At 45.1% G+C, this 22,003-nt stretch overlaps 1 protein-coding gene across 10 annotated transcripts in view; it reads right to left on the bottom strand.

Annotated features, from left to right (window-relative positions):
* The window catches only part of ATXN7L1 (ataxin 7 like 1), a 229,574-nt gene extending 207,791 nt beyond the window's left edge, over positions 1-21,783 (bottom strand). For 6 of the 10 annotated variants that reach the window (XR_006738249.1, XR_006738251.1, XR_006738250.1 and 3 more), the window contains exons 1-2: positions 21,562-21,769; positions 20,989-21,057 (exon numbers count right to left, since the gene is read on the bottom strand). Coding sequence is in view for 6 of the 10 variants with exons in the window: in XM_045564955.1 (XP_045420911.1) it covers positions 20,989-21,057; positions 21,562-21,742 (250 nt within the window). In the remaining 4 variants the exon portion in view is untranslated. Of the gene's footprint in view, positions 1-20,988; positions 21,058-21,561 lie in introns of all 10 variants that reach the window. The other 4 variants (XM_045564954.1, XM_045564963.1, XM_045564958.1 and 1 more) reach the window with 3 other exon arrangements.
* Between the last annotated feature and the right edge of the window lie 220 nt (positions 21,784-22,003).

The raw sequence follows: 22,003 nt of genomic DNA, 5'->3' as shown, positions 1-22,003 counted from the left end.
TTTCTGACCATCAACAGTGTATGGGCTGGTGAGTTATCCCTATCCCTTCCCAGGGGTGTCCCTGTTGTCCAAACAAGCAAGCTGAGGGACAGGGAGGCACGGTGGCCAGCCTACAGCCACACAGAGCAGGCGGCAGGGCTGACGTGTGGGCTGGGACCTGACTGCAAAGCCAGAGCTCTGCCCTCCACACCGTCACGCTCCCCAGTGTCAACTCTACACGGGGGTGGGATTTAAAGGTGGCTTCTCCAGCTGGCACACCGTATCACTTATCTTTCCTGCTATCTCTGTCGGCCTGTCTGTCTGTCTCCAGATAAAAGCCTGAACACCATCAGGTTGGTAGGGCTGGAGTTTAAACTGGTTATCCCCAGCCCCCCTCCCGAACCCAGAGAGGACCCTTCCTCAAAGGAGATTCACAGGTGTCACAAACCCCAGCACCAAAATCCAACTTTTAAAGCAGCACACACCTGCCTTCCTTGTCTTCATCCCCTTCCCATGTGGCTCGCTCCCTTGTTATATCTGGGCACATGTGTGTCTCCTCACAAGCTGTAAATTTCTGTAAACACCTTTTTTTTTTTGAAGGGGTGAGGAAGTCCCATATCTTCAAGGAGCCACAGGAAAAGTGTACACACATAAAACATGCCCTCACGCCTCCACGATTCCTTGTGCAATTGGAGAGCTTCACAGATCTCAAGTCAAGAATCACTATTCTGTGTCTCTCTTGCACCCTGTACACAGCAAATGCTGAACAATTTTAGCAAGGAAAACTGCCACCACTTCTCTCTCTTCCTCCTTCTCCCACCGTCTTTGGTCAGAAAGAATATAGCTGTTTACTTCATCACATTTGCTATGAGGTGCTTCCCTGATTGTCCCTTCTGAGTTCTCTGTACCCCTCTCCCTTGTTCTCTGTGAAGTTCCACCACCTTCTTGTTCTAGGCCTTGAGCCCCATGTCATCCATACCCTGTCCCCAGAGGCCTGCCCCTGCCTCTCTCCTGTACCTGACGAATTCTGCTGGCTCTTTGTAGTGTCTTCCCCACAGGCGGCCCTGTCCTGCTGGCAGGGCCCTCACAGTGTGACCCCTCATCTCACAGACGCAGGTCCCCAGGCCTTGCTCCGTAGCTGCCCAAGGTTGTCCTGTTTTCTGGCAGAGGGAGACACCATCCCAGGAATCTTGAACCAGTTGGTTTTGCCTTCCTAACCCTTGCCACGTTCCCTCTCCCCAGCAATGTCACCTCCTCCCCAGAAAGCAAAAGTACCAGTGGCCCTGTATAACCCTGGCCTCTCAGATATTTGGCCCTGGCAGGACTCCTCTGGACCACAAAGTACCTTTGAGTAAGTTAGAAAAAGGCACCTCCTCTGGTCAGACGCAGCCTGCAGGGTGCACAGCATGGCAAGCACAGTGCCAGCTCTGACCCCTCAGCCAGCAAACCTGCGTGGGGCCCTCCCGCACACGCACTCCTGGCAGCTTTGATGGAGAAATACATCGAGCTGTGCTACCTTGGAAGGGCTGAGGAGTCATCCCAGACAAATCTGTTCTCTCCAGGCCTCCATTTGACCCCCCAGAAATGGAAACAGGAACACCCATGCTCACAGCTGCATTATTCACAATGGCCAAAAGGCAGAAACAAGCCAAATGTCCAACAGACAAGTGGATAAACCAAATGTAGGATAGACATACAATGGAATATTATTCACCTTTAAAAAGGAAGGAAATTCTGGAATATGCTACAACATGGATAAATCTTGAAAACATTATACTCGGTGAAATAAACCAGTCAGAAAAGGACAAATACTGTGTGATTCCCCTTACGTGAGTATCTAGAATAGGCAAATTCATAGAGACAGAAAGTTGAGTAGAGAGTACCGGCTAAGGGCAGGGAGGAATGGGATGTTAATTAATGGATGCAAGTTTCTCTTTGGGATGATGGAAAAGTTCTGGAAACCGACAGTGGTGACGGTTGTACAACATTGTGAATGTTCCTTCATACCACTGGTTTACATTCTTTATAATGGTTAAAACAGTGAATTTTTGTTATGCATATGTTTAAAAGTTTAAAAATTAAATGTGTTCTATACTGTGACTTTAAAAAAGAAAAGAGGCCGGGTGCAGTGGGTCATGCCTGTAATCCCGGCACTCTGGGAAGCTGATGTGGGAGGATGGCTTGAGACCAGCCTGAGCAATACAGTGAGACCCTGTGCCTACAAAAAATAGAAAAATTAGTCGGGCGTGGTGGCACACACCTGTAGTCCCAGGTACTCGGGAAGCTGAGGCAGGAGGATCGCCTGGGCCCCTGAGTTGGACAGTGCAGTGAGCTATGATGATGCCACTGCACTCTAGCTGGGGTGACACAGGGAGACTCCATCTCAAAAAAAAGGGCAACAGCAGCATGTGTCTTTACCTCTCCTTGAAAAGATATGAGGATTTATCATACTTGCCACAAGGGCTGGACACACCAAGAGCCTCAGTACCTACTTCCCCAGGGGCCAACGTCTCCACAGGGGCCTAACACCCTGGGACACGTGGCAATGTGAGAGCGCACTGGATGAAAGGAACCACATAAACTTAAACATCCCCTTCTGCCTGCCCGTTCCCTCCACCCAGAGACTCCGTCTCCACGGGCAGCTGGTTTTCCCTACGCGGCTGCGGCAGCCAGGCCCATTCTGGGTAGGCAGAAGCTGCCATCCTGTTATAAATCCTTTCCCACAAAGCACTGGAGACGGGTCCTCTCACTGTGCCAAGAAGTCTTTTTCTGACCATCTGTAATCCATTCAAAGGCAACCGGCAGGAAATGGCGGCAAGGAAAACCCCTGCAAAACGCAACTGGTGGGACCACCTCTTCTGCTCGCGGCCGGCAACAGGAAGTCAGCCTTTCTTGGGACACAGAACATCTGTGGGAGTTCTGGAAGCTGCTGGGCGTCTGTCAGGGGCTGAATGGGCTCGAGACAGATGCTCACAAAATTTGGTAAGAAAAGCATGCTGTATTGGGTTTTTTAATTAGCTCTGAAGAAAACTCATTTGAAAAACCAAAACAAACCCCAGACCCTAAGAGAAGGGGGAAAAAAAACCCATCATATAAAAACTAACCTCAAAATTGCTTTCTTCTGATTTCTATGGACAATTAGACCACAATTTCAAGTAGCTCAAACCCTTCTTATTGTGACTCCCCCTCCAATCTGGTATTGTCAGCTGCTTCTTCCTAATAGTGACAGCTTCATTTTTTGGCACTGAAAGCTGAGGCCCTCAGAGCCTTGCAGTGGTAAGCTAGAGCCGGCTTGTAAAGTCTCACAAGAGCTGATTGTTAAATTTTCAGGAATTTGGGGAACAAATCATTAAATTTTAAAAATCATATAAGCTTACAATTAAATATATTTAAAACTGGCCAGGCGCGGTGGCTCACGCCTGTAATCCTAGCACTCTGGGAGGCCAAGGCGGGTAGATCGTTTGAGCTCAGGAGTTCGAGACCAGCCTGAGCAAGAGCGAGACCCCATTTCTACTAGAAATAGAAAGAAATTATCTGGACAGCTAAAAATATATATACGAAAAAAAAAATTAGCCGGGCATGGTGGCACATGCCTGTAGTCCCAGCTACTGGGGAGGCTGAGGCAGTAGGATCAGCTTAAGCTTAAGCCCAGGAGTCTGAGGTTGCTGTGAGCTAGGCTGATGCCACGGCACTCACTCTAGCCGGGCAACAGAGCGACACTCTGTCTCAAAAAAAATAAATAAATAAAAATAAATAAATATATTTAAAACCAAGAATAAATACTCAAAATGCATCACTTCCTATTTAGCTTACTACATTTTACTATTATCTATTCTTTGAGCAGGGATTGGCAACTTTTTCTAGAAAGAGCAAGACAGTAAATATTTTAGCCTTTGGGGACCATACTGTCCATCTCAACTACTCCAGGTGGCTGTTGTAGTGCAAAAGCCACCATAGACAATATATACATGAATGAGTGTGGCTGTGTTCCAATAAAACTTTATTTACAAAAACAGGCAGCAGGCTAGATTTTGCCAGTGGGTCATAGGATGCAACTCCTGCTCTTGAACTCATTTACAGCCACTGTGGAAATCCTATATAACCGAGTGCTGATGCATATCTCTTCCCAGCTGAGTTCAGTGATATCACATTGACAGCTTGAACAGCAGTGGTGAGAGAATTTACACCATAGAAATCATCAGGGATTTATTTATTTATTTATTTATTTATTTATATCATCTAGATTTGAGAAAGTGATGGAGAAAACTATAATAACCCATTAAATTTAAAAGTTCTGTTGGACCTCCATATCCATGAGTTTCCATTTGCAGATTCAACAGACTGTGAACTGAAAATATTTGAGGGGAAAAAAAAGGATAGTTGTGTCTATACTGAACACATACAGACTTTTTTTCCTTCCCAATATTCTCTAAACAATATAATATAACAACTATTAATACTTACATGGCATAGACATTGTATTGGATATTATAAGTAATCTATAAGGGTATATGGGAAGATGTCCGTAGGTTATATGCAAATAGCACACTATTTTATACAAGGGACTTGGGCATTCATGGATTTGGGTATCCTCAAGAGGTCCTGAAACCAATCCCCCTCATATACCAAGGGACCACTGTATATCATGGATATAGTTATATTATGAACAGCACAAAAAAATGGCATATTCTTTCAGTACTTGAAAACTATCATCCAGTTCAGCAAGGAAGTCACTCAGGTTACTGACAGCTGAGTGAAGTTCTAACATACATCTTTGTTCTTTCACTTTCAACTTACTCACTGACTGAAATGAAAATACCAGCCAACACTTATGTGGGATCTACACTTGTTTGTCAGTTCAAATCTTAAGTTGGCCAGGAGATACAAGAATTTGGCAAAACTGAACAAAGCATTTGGTGAGAATCTACTGACTCTATGAAATTTATATAATAATAAAAAGTATTAAATATTTTATTATTTGTAAATTGTATGCTAGGCAGACTTTTTATCAGTAAAATTTATAATAAACATATATATGTATATGTGAAATTTTTTTTGAGAGAGCAGATTGCTAAACATTTACTAGTATAACACTGATTATAATAGAAAAGAACTTAGGAATGAATTGGTCAGCAAGACCTAAAAGGTGTGTTTGTGTGTGCGTTAGTGTGTGTGAGAGAGGAGAGAGAGAATAACCCTCCCCCCAGCACCCCAACAGAGAAAGCAAAACACACACAAATATTATCAAAGAAAAAAGGAGCCTGTTTCCTGAAAACCCTACTTTACAAAAGACTGTACTGGGTTGGGCATCAAATGAATCTACAATGGGAATAAATCAGAGCTGTTTCTCTTTAATATTGATGCAGTTTTACCATAACTTTTTTTTTTCCAAAAGCAACCTCCTAGGGAACTCATAGACCTCAAGACCTTTATTTATGCTTTTCCCTCCCTGTGGAATGCCCTGAATGTCCAAATCCAGCCATCCCTACTGCCTCTGCACGGGGCATCCATTCATTCTGCAAACATTAACTTGGATCCTCTATATACCCTTTACTGTGTTCCATATAGAACCACAAACCAAACAGCCCTCTCCTCAAGCCAAAGGTCTCAGACCCAGGTTAAAGGTCTCACAGAGGGCAGACTGAAATCTCTTCCTTCCCTCAAATGCTCCAGGGCATGGAGCCACATTTCATTCTCTATGCAGCCTCAGAATTCCCAGGTGCTGCATGGTGAGTTCTTGGAGGACAGGGGCCACTGTTCCACCTCCACAAGTCACACGGTGCAGTGACATCCACATCCTGGGTGTTAGGTCACTTTCTGCTGAGTCAGGGATGCAGGAAGTTTTGCCCCAGCTTCGAAACCTGCAGAGCATCACTCATCATGGTCTGCAATTCAACTTTAGCAGTTCTCCCACCCAGGCTAAATGCTGGGCTCCCTCTGGAAGGTAGAAGGATTATTTTAAGTGTAATTATCTTCTTCCTTCCCCAAATTAAAGTAGAAGGTCACTTGACTGTGTGGGATAATGTTTCTCAATCTTTTTAAACTCATGCTCTACCGACCAAGACTGGATCACACTTTACTTCCTGGGGTTTGCACTCCAAAGCTCATTTTCTAAGATGTCCCATTGATTATGGGTTTCACACCACACATGCATCCTCTTAAAATGCTAGCAAAACAGTCCTTGACCTTGCCCCTCCTTAGCTTAAGAATCATGAGTGTTCAGCTCCTTACTCTGAACATTGGTAATTAAAGGGAAAAAGTTTCCTTTCTTAGGAGGAATTTAATAGTTCATCCCCTGTTTATGAGAAAGAGATCTTCTTAATAGAAGAATGTCAACCAATAAAAGTAAGTCAGAATGACAGAACTGGAAAATGATCATAATACAATCCCCAAAGAAATAACTGATCTAGGCAACGATCATCAATGGATACCAAGAGGATTCCATGAAATTTCCTGTTGGATAACAGGATATTTCACTTGCTGCCAAAGCATTACCCACAGAATGACATGCTAATTGCAGAAGGAAAACACAACTTTGCAATGGAGACGGGTGGTCACCACCTTAACAAGTGATCAATATCCAATAATGGGGCACCCTGACATCTTGTGCCCCCTGATGGGATGTTTAATGAAGCACTCAGAATCACCTGGGATGCACTTTCCAAAATGTTGAGTTTGAATCTAATTGAGACTTTAGCTCTAACTTCCAGAATGGGGGAAAACATGGCTAGAAAACAACAATGCAAATGACGTCACAGAGAAGTGATCAGACAGACCAGAATGTGAAACATTTAAACGGCAATGTTTTATATATGTATGTATAAAATACATATACATATACACATATTCACACATGTATGGGGGGGGGAATTGCTCTGGATTAAAAATAACTAAAGTGGCCAGGCAAGGTGGCTCATGCCTTTAATCCCAGCACTTTGGGATGGAGGATCGCTTGAGGCCAGGAGTTCAAGACCCACCTGAGCACCATAGTGAGTCTCCATCTCTACAAAAAAAATAAAAATTAGCCAGGTGTGGTGGCACATGTCTGTAGTCCCAGCAACTCTGGAGGCTGAGGCAGGAGGATCACTCGAACCCAGGAGTTTGAGGTTGCAGTGAGCTATGATTATATCACTGTACTCTATCTCAACAAAGCAAGATCCTATCTCGAAAAAAAAAAAAAGACTAAAGAGAAACAAATGTAATATATGAACCATGACAGGATCCTAGTTTGAAAAAAGCAGCTATAAACTTTTTGGGGGGGTGAGGGACAAGAGGAGAAATCTGAATGTGAACTGGATATTCAATGCTATAAGGGAACTTATAGCATTAATTTGGTAAGTGTGATACTGGTATTATGATTATGTTGAAGAATGCCTTTAATTTTAGTAGATGTGTGCTGAAGTATTTAGAGATGAAGTGTCATGCTGTCTGCAACTTACCAAATAGTTCAGCACAAACACACATACATATTTATAATAAGATGAGGCTCTGAGAACTTGAGTGAACGGCTCAAGGTAACACAATCAAGATGTGGCAAAATGATAAATATTTAGAGGTGAAGTGTCATGATGTCTACAACTTAATTTCAAATGCTACAGAAATATATATATATAGTCATGTGCTACATAATGATGCTTTAGTCAACAACGGGCTGCACAGACAATGGTGGTCCCATAAGAATTATAATAGTGTATTTTTCTGTACGTTTTCTAAGTTTAGACATCTTTAGAAACACAAATACTTAACATTGTGTCACAGTTGCCTACAGTATTCAGTACAGTAACATGCTGTACAGGTTTGTAGTCTAAGAGAAAGGCTGTACCACATAGCCCAGGCGTGTGTTAGGGTGTACCCTCTGGGTAACACTCTACAATGTCTGCACAACAATGAAATTGCCTAAAGATACATTTCTCAGAACATATCCCCATCATTAAGCAACACATGATTGTATATTTCTTTATAATATATAGACATATCTTTAGAAGAAAACAGATTAGACAAAATGTGAACTAATGTATAATTCTAAGTGGTGCATATACAGATGATCATGGTACTATTATTTCAACGCTTTTATATGTGTGAAAAATGTTAACAATAACATTGAATTGGAAAGGCAAGGAAGAAACAACAGTGCAGAGTGGGGGTTACCATTGCATACTTAATGAGAAACTTCAGGTACTCAAAGGTGTCTGAGACTCTGGCCCCCGATGGTAGCACTTTTCTGCAGAATTTTCTCTGCTGACCTAGGAGCCCATGCAGGACGCTGGGGCTAATGCACTAAGGTGAGCTGGGCCCTTCTGCAAATACCCAAATATCCACCTGAACAGAAACTTCAGGAGTCCTGCCAGTTCTTAGAATCTCAACAACTTCAAAATATCAGGTGGTGACTCAAAGAAACTCAGAGGCCATCTCCAGACTGATTTTTTAAATGAAAATACAAATGGGGACTGTTGTTTAATGATTATGGAATTTCAGTTTTGCAAGATGAAGGGTTTTGAAGATTGGCTGCACAACGATGTGAATGTACTTAACACTACGGAACTGTACACTTAAAAATGGTTGAGACGGTAAATTTTGTTATTTGTATTCTACCACAATTTAAAAAAGAGGGAAAAAAAAAAGGAAAATACAAGTATCTCAACACATGTTCCTGAAAAACAAATAAGATGCTTAGCTGAACTGTAACACTCTACTGGTTGAAAGATAACTTAGGAAAGAAAAAGGGACAATATGGTTGCTCTTCTCCCAATCCCCTTCCAGAAGCTTCTAATGCAGTTGTAAAGACAAGACACAGGTAGACCATGGGAACGGTCTGCAGCAGTGTGAGGAGGCATAAGATTCAGGGGCAAAGTGCACAGTGGGCACGGCCAGTGGCACAGGGTCCAGAGAAGGTGTAGGCTGCACGGCCTGAGCGCCAGGGGAGGCTTCCCCGGAGAGTGTGGGCTGCCCTGGGAAGGAGCAGCATGGGGTGAGAGGAAGGAGAAGGTGGGAGGGGCAGAGGGCAGCAGAGGCAGAGACCTGGACAGGGAAGGAGCATGGCTTGTCCAAAGCGCTGCAAGGGGCAGGCCACCTGTTGGGATTCCAAGGGACCTGGAATGCTGCGTTAAGCACGGTTGAAGGGGAAGTACTGACTGAGAGGTTTTCATCTGAGGAACAACCTGATAAATGTGAATTTCAGAGAGATTAATTCTGAAGTGGTGTGCAGGGAAGATGGAGACAGGAAGACCAATTAAACAGCTATTATAAAAATCTAGGTAGGCTACGAAGCAGGCTAGCCTGGGGTGAGGGAGGGGGAGAGGTGCAGGGAATTGCTCTTGAGAGGGAGGGAGGAGGAAGGAAGCCCGGGAGAGGTAGAGGGAGGACTTTCTAAAGATAGTGGGTAAGGGAAACAGCAGGCTTGAGCTTGCACTTGGCCTAGGGGAGTCTGGGGGAGCATAAGGACATCCATGAGGGGCTGGCAGGTGCATGCGGGGGTGAGATGAGCACTCTGCGGAGGAGAAATCAGGCCAGGCAGCAGCCGTGTCAGAATCCCCACACGCAGGGAACCCTGAGGTGTGTGCAGGGAGCCAGGGTCAAACCCAGAGGGCAAAGCCCGGGCTCTAGAGGGAGGAGCTGGCAGAAAAGTGGGTGTCATGAAAACTTCTGTGCAACAAATATGGTTTTCAAAAGGCTCTAGGGCAGTCTACTATTTAAAGAAATCCCCAATAATTCCAATTGGAAAGCAAATAGCCCCCTAATCTGTTTAAACCTGGAGTATTATGTACGGGTTTGTATGTATTCTGCCATTAAGGCTTTCATCTCAGCCCCTGAAAGTGGCAGGACTCATTTGGGTTCCAAGTTCTCTTTGGATCTCACCCTGCTTTTGCAAAAGATGATGAAGAAGGACACAATGGTCGAGGGAGTAACCGGAGGGAACAGAAGCCCAGGGCCTGGGAACCTGGCTAACAGCTGTTGGTCGTGGGCCGCCGAATGGAGTCAACCTGACCCAAATGCAACCAGTTCCTCTTTCCTGAAGTTTCACTCTCTTCCTGCTGGGCCGGGGCAGGATTCTGTCCTGTCAAGTGTCAAAGGTGCTCGAGCCCACAAGCTCTCGGCCCTCATCTGAAGAGTTAATCACCAGCGGCAGGCCAAGGGGTCTGGGGCCCATCAGAGGTCACTTGAATCCCCACACAGAGGAGGCGACCAGGCTGGAGAGAGGACGGCGTTGAGGGGGAAACACATGGCAAGGACTCCTCTGGTCCCCAAAACCACTGAGAGAGACAGAGAGGAAGGAGGAGGGAGAGAACACCAGCTCCTCTGGGACAGCAAGGCCATCACGTACGAAAAGCCTAAGGGCCCTGGGTAACAAAGCGACGCCCTGTCCTCATGTGGGGGACGCCTGCCGTGCCTTTCTCAGCCGCTGCAGTCCAAAGAGTCCTCTTTGTCACTGCCCCTCAGAGCCAGGGACAACTAGGACACCACTGTGGCTGAAGAAGGCAAAGGACTTTCACACCCACTTAGCAGGAGTACTGCCCTCAAAAGGACCCCTTTAAGGTGGCAGGTATCTCACTCCATCATCGAAAGGCCTGTGCCCTTTATGAAAATGCTAACAATCCCAACGCCAACAGGGAAACTGAACAGCAGCCGAGAAGATGTTCAAAAGGGGGAAAAAAAAAGAGAGAAATCATCCCTGTAGATAGATGCCCCTGGAGTTGCTTGGCAACCATCTTTGCTAACACCTTCTCCCAGAAAGGAACAGTTTGCATCAGTTTTTGCAATTTCCCTGAGGCCGGGACTCTGACCACAGAGGCCCCAAAGCTGGAGCCTTGGGATGAGAAAACGGTTCACTGACGGGGAGGCCCAGGGCCCCGTCAGCAGGCACTGGCTTACCCACCCGAAGGGGAAGGAAAACTAGTGCATCCTCACCATTTTGCTTAAAGACTGTGCTCTCCTAGGCAGGACTGGGCAAGGGTGAGGCAAGCCACGTGCCCAGGGGCAACATTTATGGAGGTGCTCGCTCTGCACCTGCAGGAGCCCCTGTGAGTGCCTCTGTAAACGTGTGTCCTGGGTGCCTGCTTGCCACCTTAGTCCTAACCCTGCTCTTAGGACAACAGACATTGTGACACAATGCTCAGAGTACAAGTACAGCCTCTGGAATCAGCCTGCCTGGGTTCAGACCTCAGCTGTACTACTTCCTAGCTGTATCACCTTAGGTAAATCACTAGACGTCTCTGAGCCTCAGCTTCCCCACCTCCAAAATGGGCTGATAATAGGATTTGCCCCACAGGGTGGTTGTGAGGATTAAATGAGAAAATGCACATTTAGCCCCATGCCTGGCACCGAGTCAATGCCCAATAAATGGGAGTGAGGATTGTAATTTAAAAAAACACATAAGCAGCTCCCCAGACCCCCTTCACCTGGACCTGTGGAATCAGAATCTCTGGGGGTGGGACTGGTGTCTTTGCTTTTAAAAAGTGTCCCAAGGGATTCCCAAGGTAGGCAGAGGTGAGAGTCACTTCTCTCAACCAATGAACAGTAGTTCTCAAAGTTCAGTGAACAGCAGAGCTACCCGAGGAGCCCACTGGAAAGGCACATTCCTAGTTCCTGCGCTTCATGCCCTGTTTCAGTCTGACTGCAGCCCGGGGCTGGGTGCTCAGTACCTCGGGGACATCACAGCAGGGTCCCCACAATGACCACACTGAAATAGAGTCACTCTTGAAAATTTGTAGGACAGGGATACCATTCCAACTTCTTTTTATTCCTGGCATCCTTAAAGAACCAGGGACACAAATGTTGACAAAAGATGCCTGGGGCAGTAAGGATGCAGTCTGTCCCCTGGAAGTGGAAGCTCTAATGCAGAGAAGAAGAGGACCTAAGTGCCTAGTACAAATAACAAGCATCACAACAAGTGCTCACACTATTGAGTACCTACTGTATGCCAGATAGTATCTCATTTATTTTCACAACAGCTCTCAGAGATGCATTATTCCTATTCTGCAAAAGAGGAAACTGAGGCTTAACTTACTACACAGACAGTGAGAGGTTGAGTTAAGATTTACATAATGCTGTTGAAACTCCCAAGTCTGCAATGCCAATGAACTTTTTTAATGTGCATGGTAAAATACACATAACAAAAATTTACCATTTAACTATTTGTAAGCGTACAGGTCTGTGGCGTTAAGTATATTAACAATGTTGTGCAACCATCACCACCATCCATCTCCAGAACATTTGTGTCTTTTCCAACTGAATCTCTGTATCCCTTAAACACTCTCTATTTCCCCCTTCCCCAGGCCCTGGGATCCACCATTCTCTAGGAATTTGACTACTTGAGGAACCTCATATAAGTGGAATCATACAGTGTTTGTCCTTTTGTGGCCAATATACTTTTAAAAAGAGCTAGACACCACCTTGGTCTGAAATGACCAACCTGGGACCATGTCTGCACCATCTTCCATAGCCCTGGAATGCTGGACTCACCTGTGGTTAGTGTCTTCAGACTGGGTATCCTGCCTCCCCATCCTCAGCCCAGGACTCTATTGGTGCATTGGGGCAGGGTCACATGGTTCCCACTGCCCACCCCGCCACGTCCCCTCTCCTCAAACAAGGGTGCCCTTTCACCGTTAATGTTCACAGATTCACAATTAGCTTCACAGAAGCAGGTACGTTGATAACCGCTTCTATGTTCAAAGAACCCGTCACTCACTCACTTTTATCTTCCCCACTATGGTGACCTGGTGCCACTTTGTCCCGTGCTAGAGAGTATTTACTTGGTTTCCTTTTCTTCTTTAGGCACTCGATCCCTTAAAACTGGCAAGCAGGATTGTGTTGTGAAACCACAGGTACGAGGATAAAGCGTCTCCCTAAAAACAAATGCTCTCCCACAGCGGAACCCCAGCTTTGCTGACAGAGCCCAGGGAGCCCCTGAACACTAAGGACCCCACGCTGCAGCCTCAGCCCGCTTGCAAGAAGGGATTTCCTGAGCTCTCCTTGTTAGCTCAAGTGCCTAAGTCTATTTGGTGGTCCGAGCTCTTCCACAGAACAGAGTGAGAGAAATCCAGCCAGACAGCGTTAGCTGGGAGCCCACCACCAGCACAGCACCGTACCTACCGAGAGCTGCAAGAGAGAGACTCAGAGAAGTCCGTCTTTGCCATTCAGTTTCTACAATATTCTGAAAAAGTCCAACCCATTGGCTAACCGCTCCCTCTCTGTTAGGGCTACTTTGAATTACTGCAGTCACTCAATGATCATTGTTTCCAGATGTGAACGCTGGGCCACCTCAGAGGGTGGGGTCCTTAGATAAAAGGGACTGGGACAGGGTCTCACTGGGTCGGCTACTACCATTTCATGTCTACTTCCGAGGGATGTCATGAGTGAAACAAAATGTCATAAATGAAAGGTTAGCTCAAAGGATATACAGGCGACCTACAAAGAACACATACAACTTATGCAGAGACGAACCTGCCTAACTTTCCTAAATCAGTTCTGCAGCAGAGACGGCAGGCCCCAGGGAACCGCCGGCTGACAGAGGCAACAGCCCCACAGCCCTCACTGATGCCGCAGCCCACCTGGCACACAGGTCAGTCAGGACTCAGACCCTCCAGTGCTTCACGTGGAAATCCTGAAAGCGGCCACTTTGCTGTCACTGCGTGCATCCCCATTTCAGACGTGTCCCCTGGGTAATCAGACTGCAGAGAACGTCAGTTGTATTTCCAGCCCGACTTTAAATATAAACTGAAATCCTTAATGCTGTGCCGTGGTGCTTCTCACATCAGGGGCCACCAGAAAATAAACGCCATCATTATCAGAATCGACGCTTTGGGGTCTCCTCCACCCACAGTGAGGGAGGGTTGGGCCGCCCAGAATTAGAACCTACATCTCACTACTGTCACCACAGATCACAGAATGGAATCGAAGGTTTGGAAGAGTCACCTTGGAACCCACTGGAGGAGAGTTCCCTGAGGGACTGAGTCTTCTCTCTCTAGATCCCCCTAAATGCAGCTCAGTGCCAGGGACAGTCACAGTCCATGCTGGCCTGCTGAGTATTCCATAGGCTGACTTACAGGGCTGTAGGCCTAAGGCATGGACGGATGCTAGCAGAATATTTCTCTGAGCAGCTTAGTCTATTTTTCCTGTGTTCTTCCCTCTGCAGCCTCACCTAATACCAGTGACTCTCTACCAGGGTGATTTTGCCCCCCAGGGGACATTTGGCAATGTCCAGAGACATTTTATTTGTTCAAGCTTGGAGGAGAGGGAGGTACCACTGGCTTCTTGTGGGAGGGGCCAAGGATGCTGCCAAACCTTCTACCATGCGCAGGACGGCCCCCACCACAAAGTAGCCAGCTCAAAGTGTCAGTAGCGCCACTGGTGAGAAATCGTGCGCTACTCTTTGCTTTGCTATCTTCACTCAAGATTTTTTAGTTTTTAGAATAGTCTACATTTTCTGGAACATTGGGTCTTTGCTCTAACTCCACCCTGCCCAGCTGCACACATGGGTAACATCCACACATCCTTCAGGTTTTAGCTTACACAAAAGTTCCTCAAGGAGGCCTTCACGGAGCCCCTAACCCAAATTAGGGCGCCTGCCGTGCCCTCCAACAGCACCCTGTCACAGCACCCTGTCACAGCACTCATCACGGTCCATGTGACTTTTCAACTTCTGCCTTTGCTGCTGCTGGGCTGGAAGCATCCTGAGGGCAGAGGCCGTGCATTTTCACTGCGCTGTCCCCAGTGTCCAGCCCAGTGCTGGCACGCCAGCAGAGCCCCCTCCTTGTCAAATGCATGAAGAAGGCCAAGAAAGCAGGAGCAGATGTTAAAAATTAAGCAAGACACCCAGAGGCTTAGGCTGTCATCCTACTGTGCAGGCACCAAAAAGAGAAGGTGGCGGCTCCTTATGAACTGATACGGACAGCTCTCTGAGATAATGGAAATGGCAGCACACTAGACAACAGCTTTCTACCATTCACGTGAGAACAAGAAGACAAAATTACATATGTATCTACCTGAACACACACAGAATATCTTTGGCAGGGTACATCAGCAACTGAGGATGGGGTGGGAGAGAGACTCACTTTCCATTTGTGTATCCTTTTGAATTATGCAACATGTGAATATTATTTAAAAAATAAGTAGCTTTTAAATGAATGTGTCTACATCTTTTAGCAGGAAAAAAATTATTCTCGCAGAATGACATATGAGGAGACCCTGGCACAGTGTAACTTGCATAGACAGCAGTATCATACACAGTGTTTCAAAGGATGCCCATCCTAACTTCCTGTTTTGGAAGGAGCCAGAGCCACATTTTCTCCACATGAGAACCCAGGCACATGGAAATAATTGTATGTATAAAGAGATACCCATTTTAGAAGCTCTGTGTTTTCCAAACTAGATGATCATGATGCCTTTTCTCAGCTTTGCTGTCTTGGTCGTGGCACGTCCCAGCTCCATCAGTTGGACATACCTGTAGAGTTTATTAACTCTCTAAGCCCTTTTCTCCTTTTCATCTTTCCTCCACCTTTACGCTGCTCCATCTCTCCTGTCCTTCCATCCCAAATACCGGGCAAAAGAAGAGAGATGATAATGAAACGCCAAAGTGAACAAATGTTGCTGCTTGCTAGCAAAAGGGGAGGAAGGTAGGCTTAATAGGGAATGAAATTGAAATTAATGGTGAAAATGAGGTTTATCTGTGTAATCTCTGGACTTTGTGTCTTCCCATCTCCTATTAACATAGATAACAGAGTTGTTGTATAATGATAAAGGGAAGCTGTTCGCAGTTTCCCATAAATCTCCATGGCCTGTCGCTGGCTTCCCTGGCTTGGATTCCAAGAATACTTCACTCTCACAAGGCAGTTGCCATTCTCTCCTCCAGTGTGCTCCCACCCAGCCATAACTGCAAGACTCCTAAACCTGAGCTGAACGTGTTCCCATGTTCCCTGTGTCCTCCAACTGGGTTCCAGCCCAATTCTACCAGCATCTCAGAATAGCAAACTCTTATAGTCACAGAGAGATCTTAAGGGCCCCAGCACAATTTTCAAATTGGTAGCATTCCACAAATTTACCTACATCAAATCAAAACATGTGGGAACATTAAAAAACAGACAAGTGCTCAAATGACAAGTGCAGGCTTCCAAAAGGCCCAAACAAGGATCTATTGAGGGCTTTTTTTTCTGAGTGATAAAACAGCTTCTTACCATTTATTTATTTATTTATTTATTTATTATTATTTTTTTTTAGATAGAGTCTTGCTCTGTTGCCCCAGGTAGAGTGCAGTGGCATCACCATAGCTCACTGCAGCCTCAAACTCCTGGGCTCAAGCAATCCTCCTGCCTTAGCCTCCCAAGTAGTTGGGACTACTGGTGTATGCCACAACGCCCTGCTAACTTTCTATTTTTAGTAGAGACGAGGTCTCACTCTTGCTCAGGCTGGTCTCAATCTCCTGAGCTCAAGCAATTCTCCTGCTTTGGCCTCTCAGAGTGCTAGGATTACAGGTGTGAGCCACCATACCCAGCAATCATTTTTAAAAATTATTTTTTAGACCTCCTGGTCCCTAGAAAGAACTTTGTATAAACTCATCTTAGCCCTAGGTCATGAACTGCCTAAGTATTTTTCTCTAGCTCTTGATAAAACTTGACCACTTGTTAACTGCCCTCCATTAAAAACATTGATATCCATAAAATTTGTTTTCATAAAAAATCATTTAAAATCATTAAAATTATGATATAATGGTTTACTCTAAAAATAAATTTTCTGCTATAGGATCTTTCCCCGTGATCACAGATTAGTTAAAAATCCTAGTTAATTGGAATAAAGATTTCTAGAACTAGCTTCATTAATAAATGATGGTGATAATCATAATAACAATAAAAAAAGAATAAAAGTCAACAGTCATTAAGTACTTTCTGTGTGCTAAGCCCTTTCATATCATCTCACTTAATCCTCACACCAACCTGTTCTTATCTCAGTTTTACAGTTAAGGACATTTATGAGCCATTTGAACCCTGCTACTTATCTAGAAACTGGCAGTCTTAAAAAAAAAATTAGTTCAGGTGAGGCAATTAGAAAAGGGGGACATCATTCTAAATCACTGAGAGATTTTCCCAATTAGCTTGAAAAAATTCTTCAGATAAATCTACTAAGCTGAAGAGAGAAAATTATTTTAAAAGGTTAGCAGAGAAGAATGGCCATTCCTGGAATTTTCTATCAGAAACATAGTTCACATCTTAGATGCGGTTAATAACGTTTCTTAGACCCCCTCCTCTTAGGAAATCTGAATGCTTAATTTATGCAAGCTGACTGAGGTCAAATCACTCCCCAGTAGGGGGAACACACTACTCTGGGGTTTAGACTCAGACCCTCACTTTTCTCAGAGCACGGACGGCTGCGTACCATTCACAAACTAGTTGCAGTAGAATATGCTTGTATATGAGATGCAGTGATGTCTGCCACCAAAAACTTGAGAAAATAAATCCAGCTATTTTCAATATTTTTGAAATAGTTTAAGGTATTTTAAATGTGAGGGACTGATTTTTATTTTAAATTTTTTAGAAACAGCTTGTCTGGTATAATCACATCTCAAAGGTGGTACACTCAATAAGGAAGCTTGGGTTCAGAGGTCTCAAAGGGACTTTAGAGGACATTTAGTCCCCACCCACTTAGAGATGAGATGATAGACCCAGAGAAGGGAAATGACATTTCCAAGGACACACATCAGAACTTAGGACATCAACTCAAAGCTCTCTCTCCTGCTCTTTCACTACTCAAGCTGCCCTGGATAGAACCCCATATGCACATATCCAAGCATGAAATTAGCAACACCCTCTGAACCGAGGAGATGATCTGGTAAGATTCAAAAGTATTTGCTAACTTCCTCTTGACCGTGTTTTTAGCTACCTTTAGAAGAAATAATAACAATGATGTAAAGACTTCATTATGGAGATTTCAAAGCATTCAGTTAACATTTCATACTTAATATAGGTGGAAAATTGAAGCAGAGAAAGGTTAAAGGGGTAAGGAATGGGGAAGGAACTATATTACAATAGGTTATTCAAAAAGTCTTCAAGTCCTTGCTGTGTCTTCCAAAGCTGTGGCCAGATAAAGGCAGAGGCAAAATGATTCTTATTTCACATTTCCAGCCCAACTTCCCTTCTTGAGCTTTGTCTATAAAAAATATTGTATCACACCAATGTTCATAGTAGCATTATTCACAACAACCAAAAGGAGAAAACAACCCAAATGTTCATCAATAGGTAAGTCGATAAGCAAAATGTCATATATACACACACAATGGAATATTATTCAGCCTTAAAAAGGAATGAAGTACTGATACATGCTACAACATGAGCGAATCATGGAAATACTACGCTAAGTGAAAGAAGCCAGACACAAGAGGACACATATTGTATAATTCCACTTGTATGAAGTATGAAGAACAGGCAACTTCACAGAGAGGACAGTAGAATAGAGGTTATCAGGGCTGAGAGAAGTGGGGAATGGGGAGCTACAGTAAAACGGGTACAGGGTTTCTGGTTGGGATGATGGAAAAGTTGGGAAATGGGTAGTGGTGATGGTTGTAAAAGACTCTAAATATACTTAATGCTACTGAATTGCACACTCAAAGTGGTTTAAATGGTAAATTTAATGTTATTCTACTACTATTTAATGTATATTCTACTACAAAAAATTATCATATCAAAATCTGAATCAGATCCCTTTATTTCTCGATTGGAATTCCTAAACATTATTTCATTCATTCCTTGCCATTAAAGCCCAGATTTCTTCTCAAGACCTGCTTACTGTCAACAGCATCACGGTCAATCTATGTATGCTCATATACATAGACACGCACAGTCACACACAGGCCACTTTTTGTCTTGTAGTGACCCATTTGCAAACATCTATCTACCCCAAGACTTTGTTGATAACTCCAAAAGGAAGGCCGATGGCAAGACTAATGCAACCAGCATTATTGGAGACCGAGGCAACAAAACACCCTGACAAACACCCTGTCTCAGCTCAACCCTTAAATTCCTCACCATGGGGGAATATATATTTAGTATATGTAGATCTTTTGTATAAAGAAAACAGTATGCATACTCCAGAAAGACCACCAGGAACTGCTCAAGTGTGCTCCACAGTGTGCACCCAAGTGTGCTCCACAGACCTGTGAACAAAAAGATTTCAGCCCATACATGGCTTACTTGGTGAAGTCAGCAGTTGCAAGTTACACTGAACAGTCGGTGTCCTTAATGGAAATGCATATAATTAGGAGCTAAATCTTTGTACCTTTGCAGGACAAAGGACATAATAAGCAGGATGTACCACTTGTGACTTCTGAGGAAAGGAGAGCTTTTCATTTTTCCTTAAAAGAATCCATTTCTCATGAGGCAAAGAGAATCTGAGAACAAGAGTCTTTTGAAATAGAAGCAGGGAGTTGGGGGAAAGGATTTGAGTTTTGTGTGTCATAGTCATAATCCATCACCCAGAACTGAGAGGTGCCCATTCTGCGCCATACCATGTATTCAACTGTAATTTAAAAATTTTCACAACTTCATAATCTTTGGTGGAAATGTTGCCGGTAGCCTGATAATCGAGTCCCATAAGTGTTTAAAGATCTCAAGAGTTTGTCTGTGAAGAAAAATAATCTCTAGGGATCCTTCCCATTGCCAACACACATGGACATTTAGCATAAATAAGCTGCCACTTGTAAGAAGTCCACTTGACATCACTCCCTCGTGTATCCTGAAGACACATGTCAAGATCACACTAAGATATTTAGAGGCAAACATCTTTAGAATAATGTTTTGTTCCCAAAGTGCTTAATTAGCAAAAACACTATGCTGGAGAACTGTCCTTGAATATGCATGCATTTTAACCTCCATGTTATTTTTTCTGAAGCACAAATTTTCCTCTCACTGGATGGTCAGGAAATGACTGGGCACAGAAAACTGATTGTCTTAAGTGTTGATCCACAAAACGAGTTCCATCTTTCCAAGCAGGTTTCACTGCCTTGCAGGGTGACAGCCCCTTTGATGAGGGGGACCATTCTTTGGAGTCCAATGGCCTTTTCCCCATTCATTTTGGGTGACCAATGCTCTTGTGGCCTACTTATGTCTGAACTCTTTCAACACTTCCCACCAACCGCTTCTGCCCCCTTGTGCCTTCCTCCCACTCCCAACTTCAGCCAGTTACATTTACAAGACATCAGTTAGTGAATCACAATTCAAATGAACCCATCCATTTGTTCAGCAGAAAGTGGCCTTTGGAATTGCTCCATTTGAAGCCCACAGGCCAGAATTACATATGGTAGGCTTGCAAACATAAACAGGATATGATTTATTTATGATGACCATGTGTGTTTGATGCCCAGTTTCAGTAGGCTTTGGCTTTACTACATGTCTTGGTCTGGGATGACCCGTGTACTCACTATGTCCCATTTCATGGACCGTATTTCCATGCTAGGAAAACAGAGATGGGTGACTGGCTGAGGGGGCTGCACATACAGATGCCACTAACCCTGCTCACCACATAACAATCTGTGACCAAATGCAAAGTGGGCCAAATGGAACTTGCTGCCAAGGTTTGCCATGTACAATGGTTTTCACTGGAGAGTGCAGAAGTAGCTGCTGGAACGACTGACCATGTGGGGTTCATTAAACTGTTGTGCATTTGCCCACCAGGAAGGCCAGGATGCTTGTGAAGGGAGCCCCACTCCTCATTTCAGAGATTTCAACCCCTCACCATTTGGCAATGGTGTTCCAAAGGAGAATGGCACATAAGCATCAGAAGGTTCAAACGTGGACTCCAGCTGAAGTGCAGTAAACTTCTGCCTTCAACAGTCTCCCCCCTTCATTCCCCCCCAGTTGTATTTATACTTTGAAAGAAGTTAACATGAAGCAGTAGTCACCTGGGCGTGCTCAATTTTTGACAAGCCTTAGTCACTCTGTACCCAGCAGAACAATTCACATTATATTCGAAATCCTGTGAAGATTCTGCCACACATGCTAACACTAAAATGCCAGTAGCTCCACTTACCTTCTTTATTAAGCCTCATAACCTCCCTGCTTTTTCCACCCTCTTTTCCAGCCTCTTCTAAATCTACATCTGCAGATGAAAAAGAAAAGGAAAAAAGAAAATAAGGAAAAAAGGGGGGAAAAAGCCAAAGTCAAGGGGGGAGGGAGAGTGTTTATTTGCAAACAGATCGATATAAATACTGTATATGAAAATCTTTCAAAAATTGACAATGCAACATTTTCTCCCAAGTCCGGGTTTCCATCTACCTGGCCCAGATAGGTACCAAAAAAAACTATGCAAGCAGCAACAGAGTAGCCTTTTAACCAGATAACACCGTGGGGCTGCGAAAGCCCACCCCGCGGGCTGCCACGGGGAGCCGGCACAGACAGACAGACAGACAGCCCTGGCAGCCGGGCCTCTCTGTGTGCATTGATGATCTGTCTCTGTGTGTATTTATTTAGAGAGAGAGAGGGAGAAGCATGGAGGACACCGGGGGCCACTCTCTCTCTCACACACACACTTTTTCCCAGTGGCTCTAGGTGAATGGAAAGGTTACAGGATAATAAAAGGAGGAGGAGGCGGTGGGGTTCTTACTGTCGGAGCAGTGTAATTTGGCGGCGTCGATCCAGGAGGACCAGGGTTTGCCCAGAAACGCCTCCGGACTGGGCACTTTGCGATCCAGTGTCGCCATTGCTCTTCCTTCTTGTTGCTTTTTCCCTGTTCCTTCGGCAGCAGCAGCCGAGAGACACGGGATTCGAGAACGCTCCGACGTCATCTTCGGAACGTTCCGACATTGAGTGTTCAGAAAGGGGGAGGGCGGGAGGCGGGAGGGGAGGAGGGCGGCGGCGGAGGAGGGGGCGGGAGGCGGCGCGGGAGGAGGGGCGGCGCGGCTCCGCACGGCTCGCGGCGCGGGCGGCCGCCGGGGGCAGCAGAGAGGCGCCCCGCCGCCCGCCACCCGCCCGCCCGCCGCCGCGGAGGGCGCGGAGAGCGCCGCGTGCCGGAGCCCCGGCCGCCGAGATGCTGCGGCGCCGCGCGA

The sequence above is a fragment of the Lemur catta genome, chromosome 11, assembly GCF_020740605.2.
Source record: "Lemur catta isolate mLemCat1 chromosome 11, mLemCat1.pri, whole genome shotgun sequence".
Lineage (NCBI taxonomy): Eukaryota > Metazoa > Chordata > Mammalia > Primates > Lemuridae > Lemur > Lemur catta.
The sequence above is the reverse complement of the archived record's forward strand: the minus strand, read 5'-3'. Positions and strand labels throughout refer to the sequence as shown.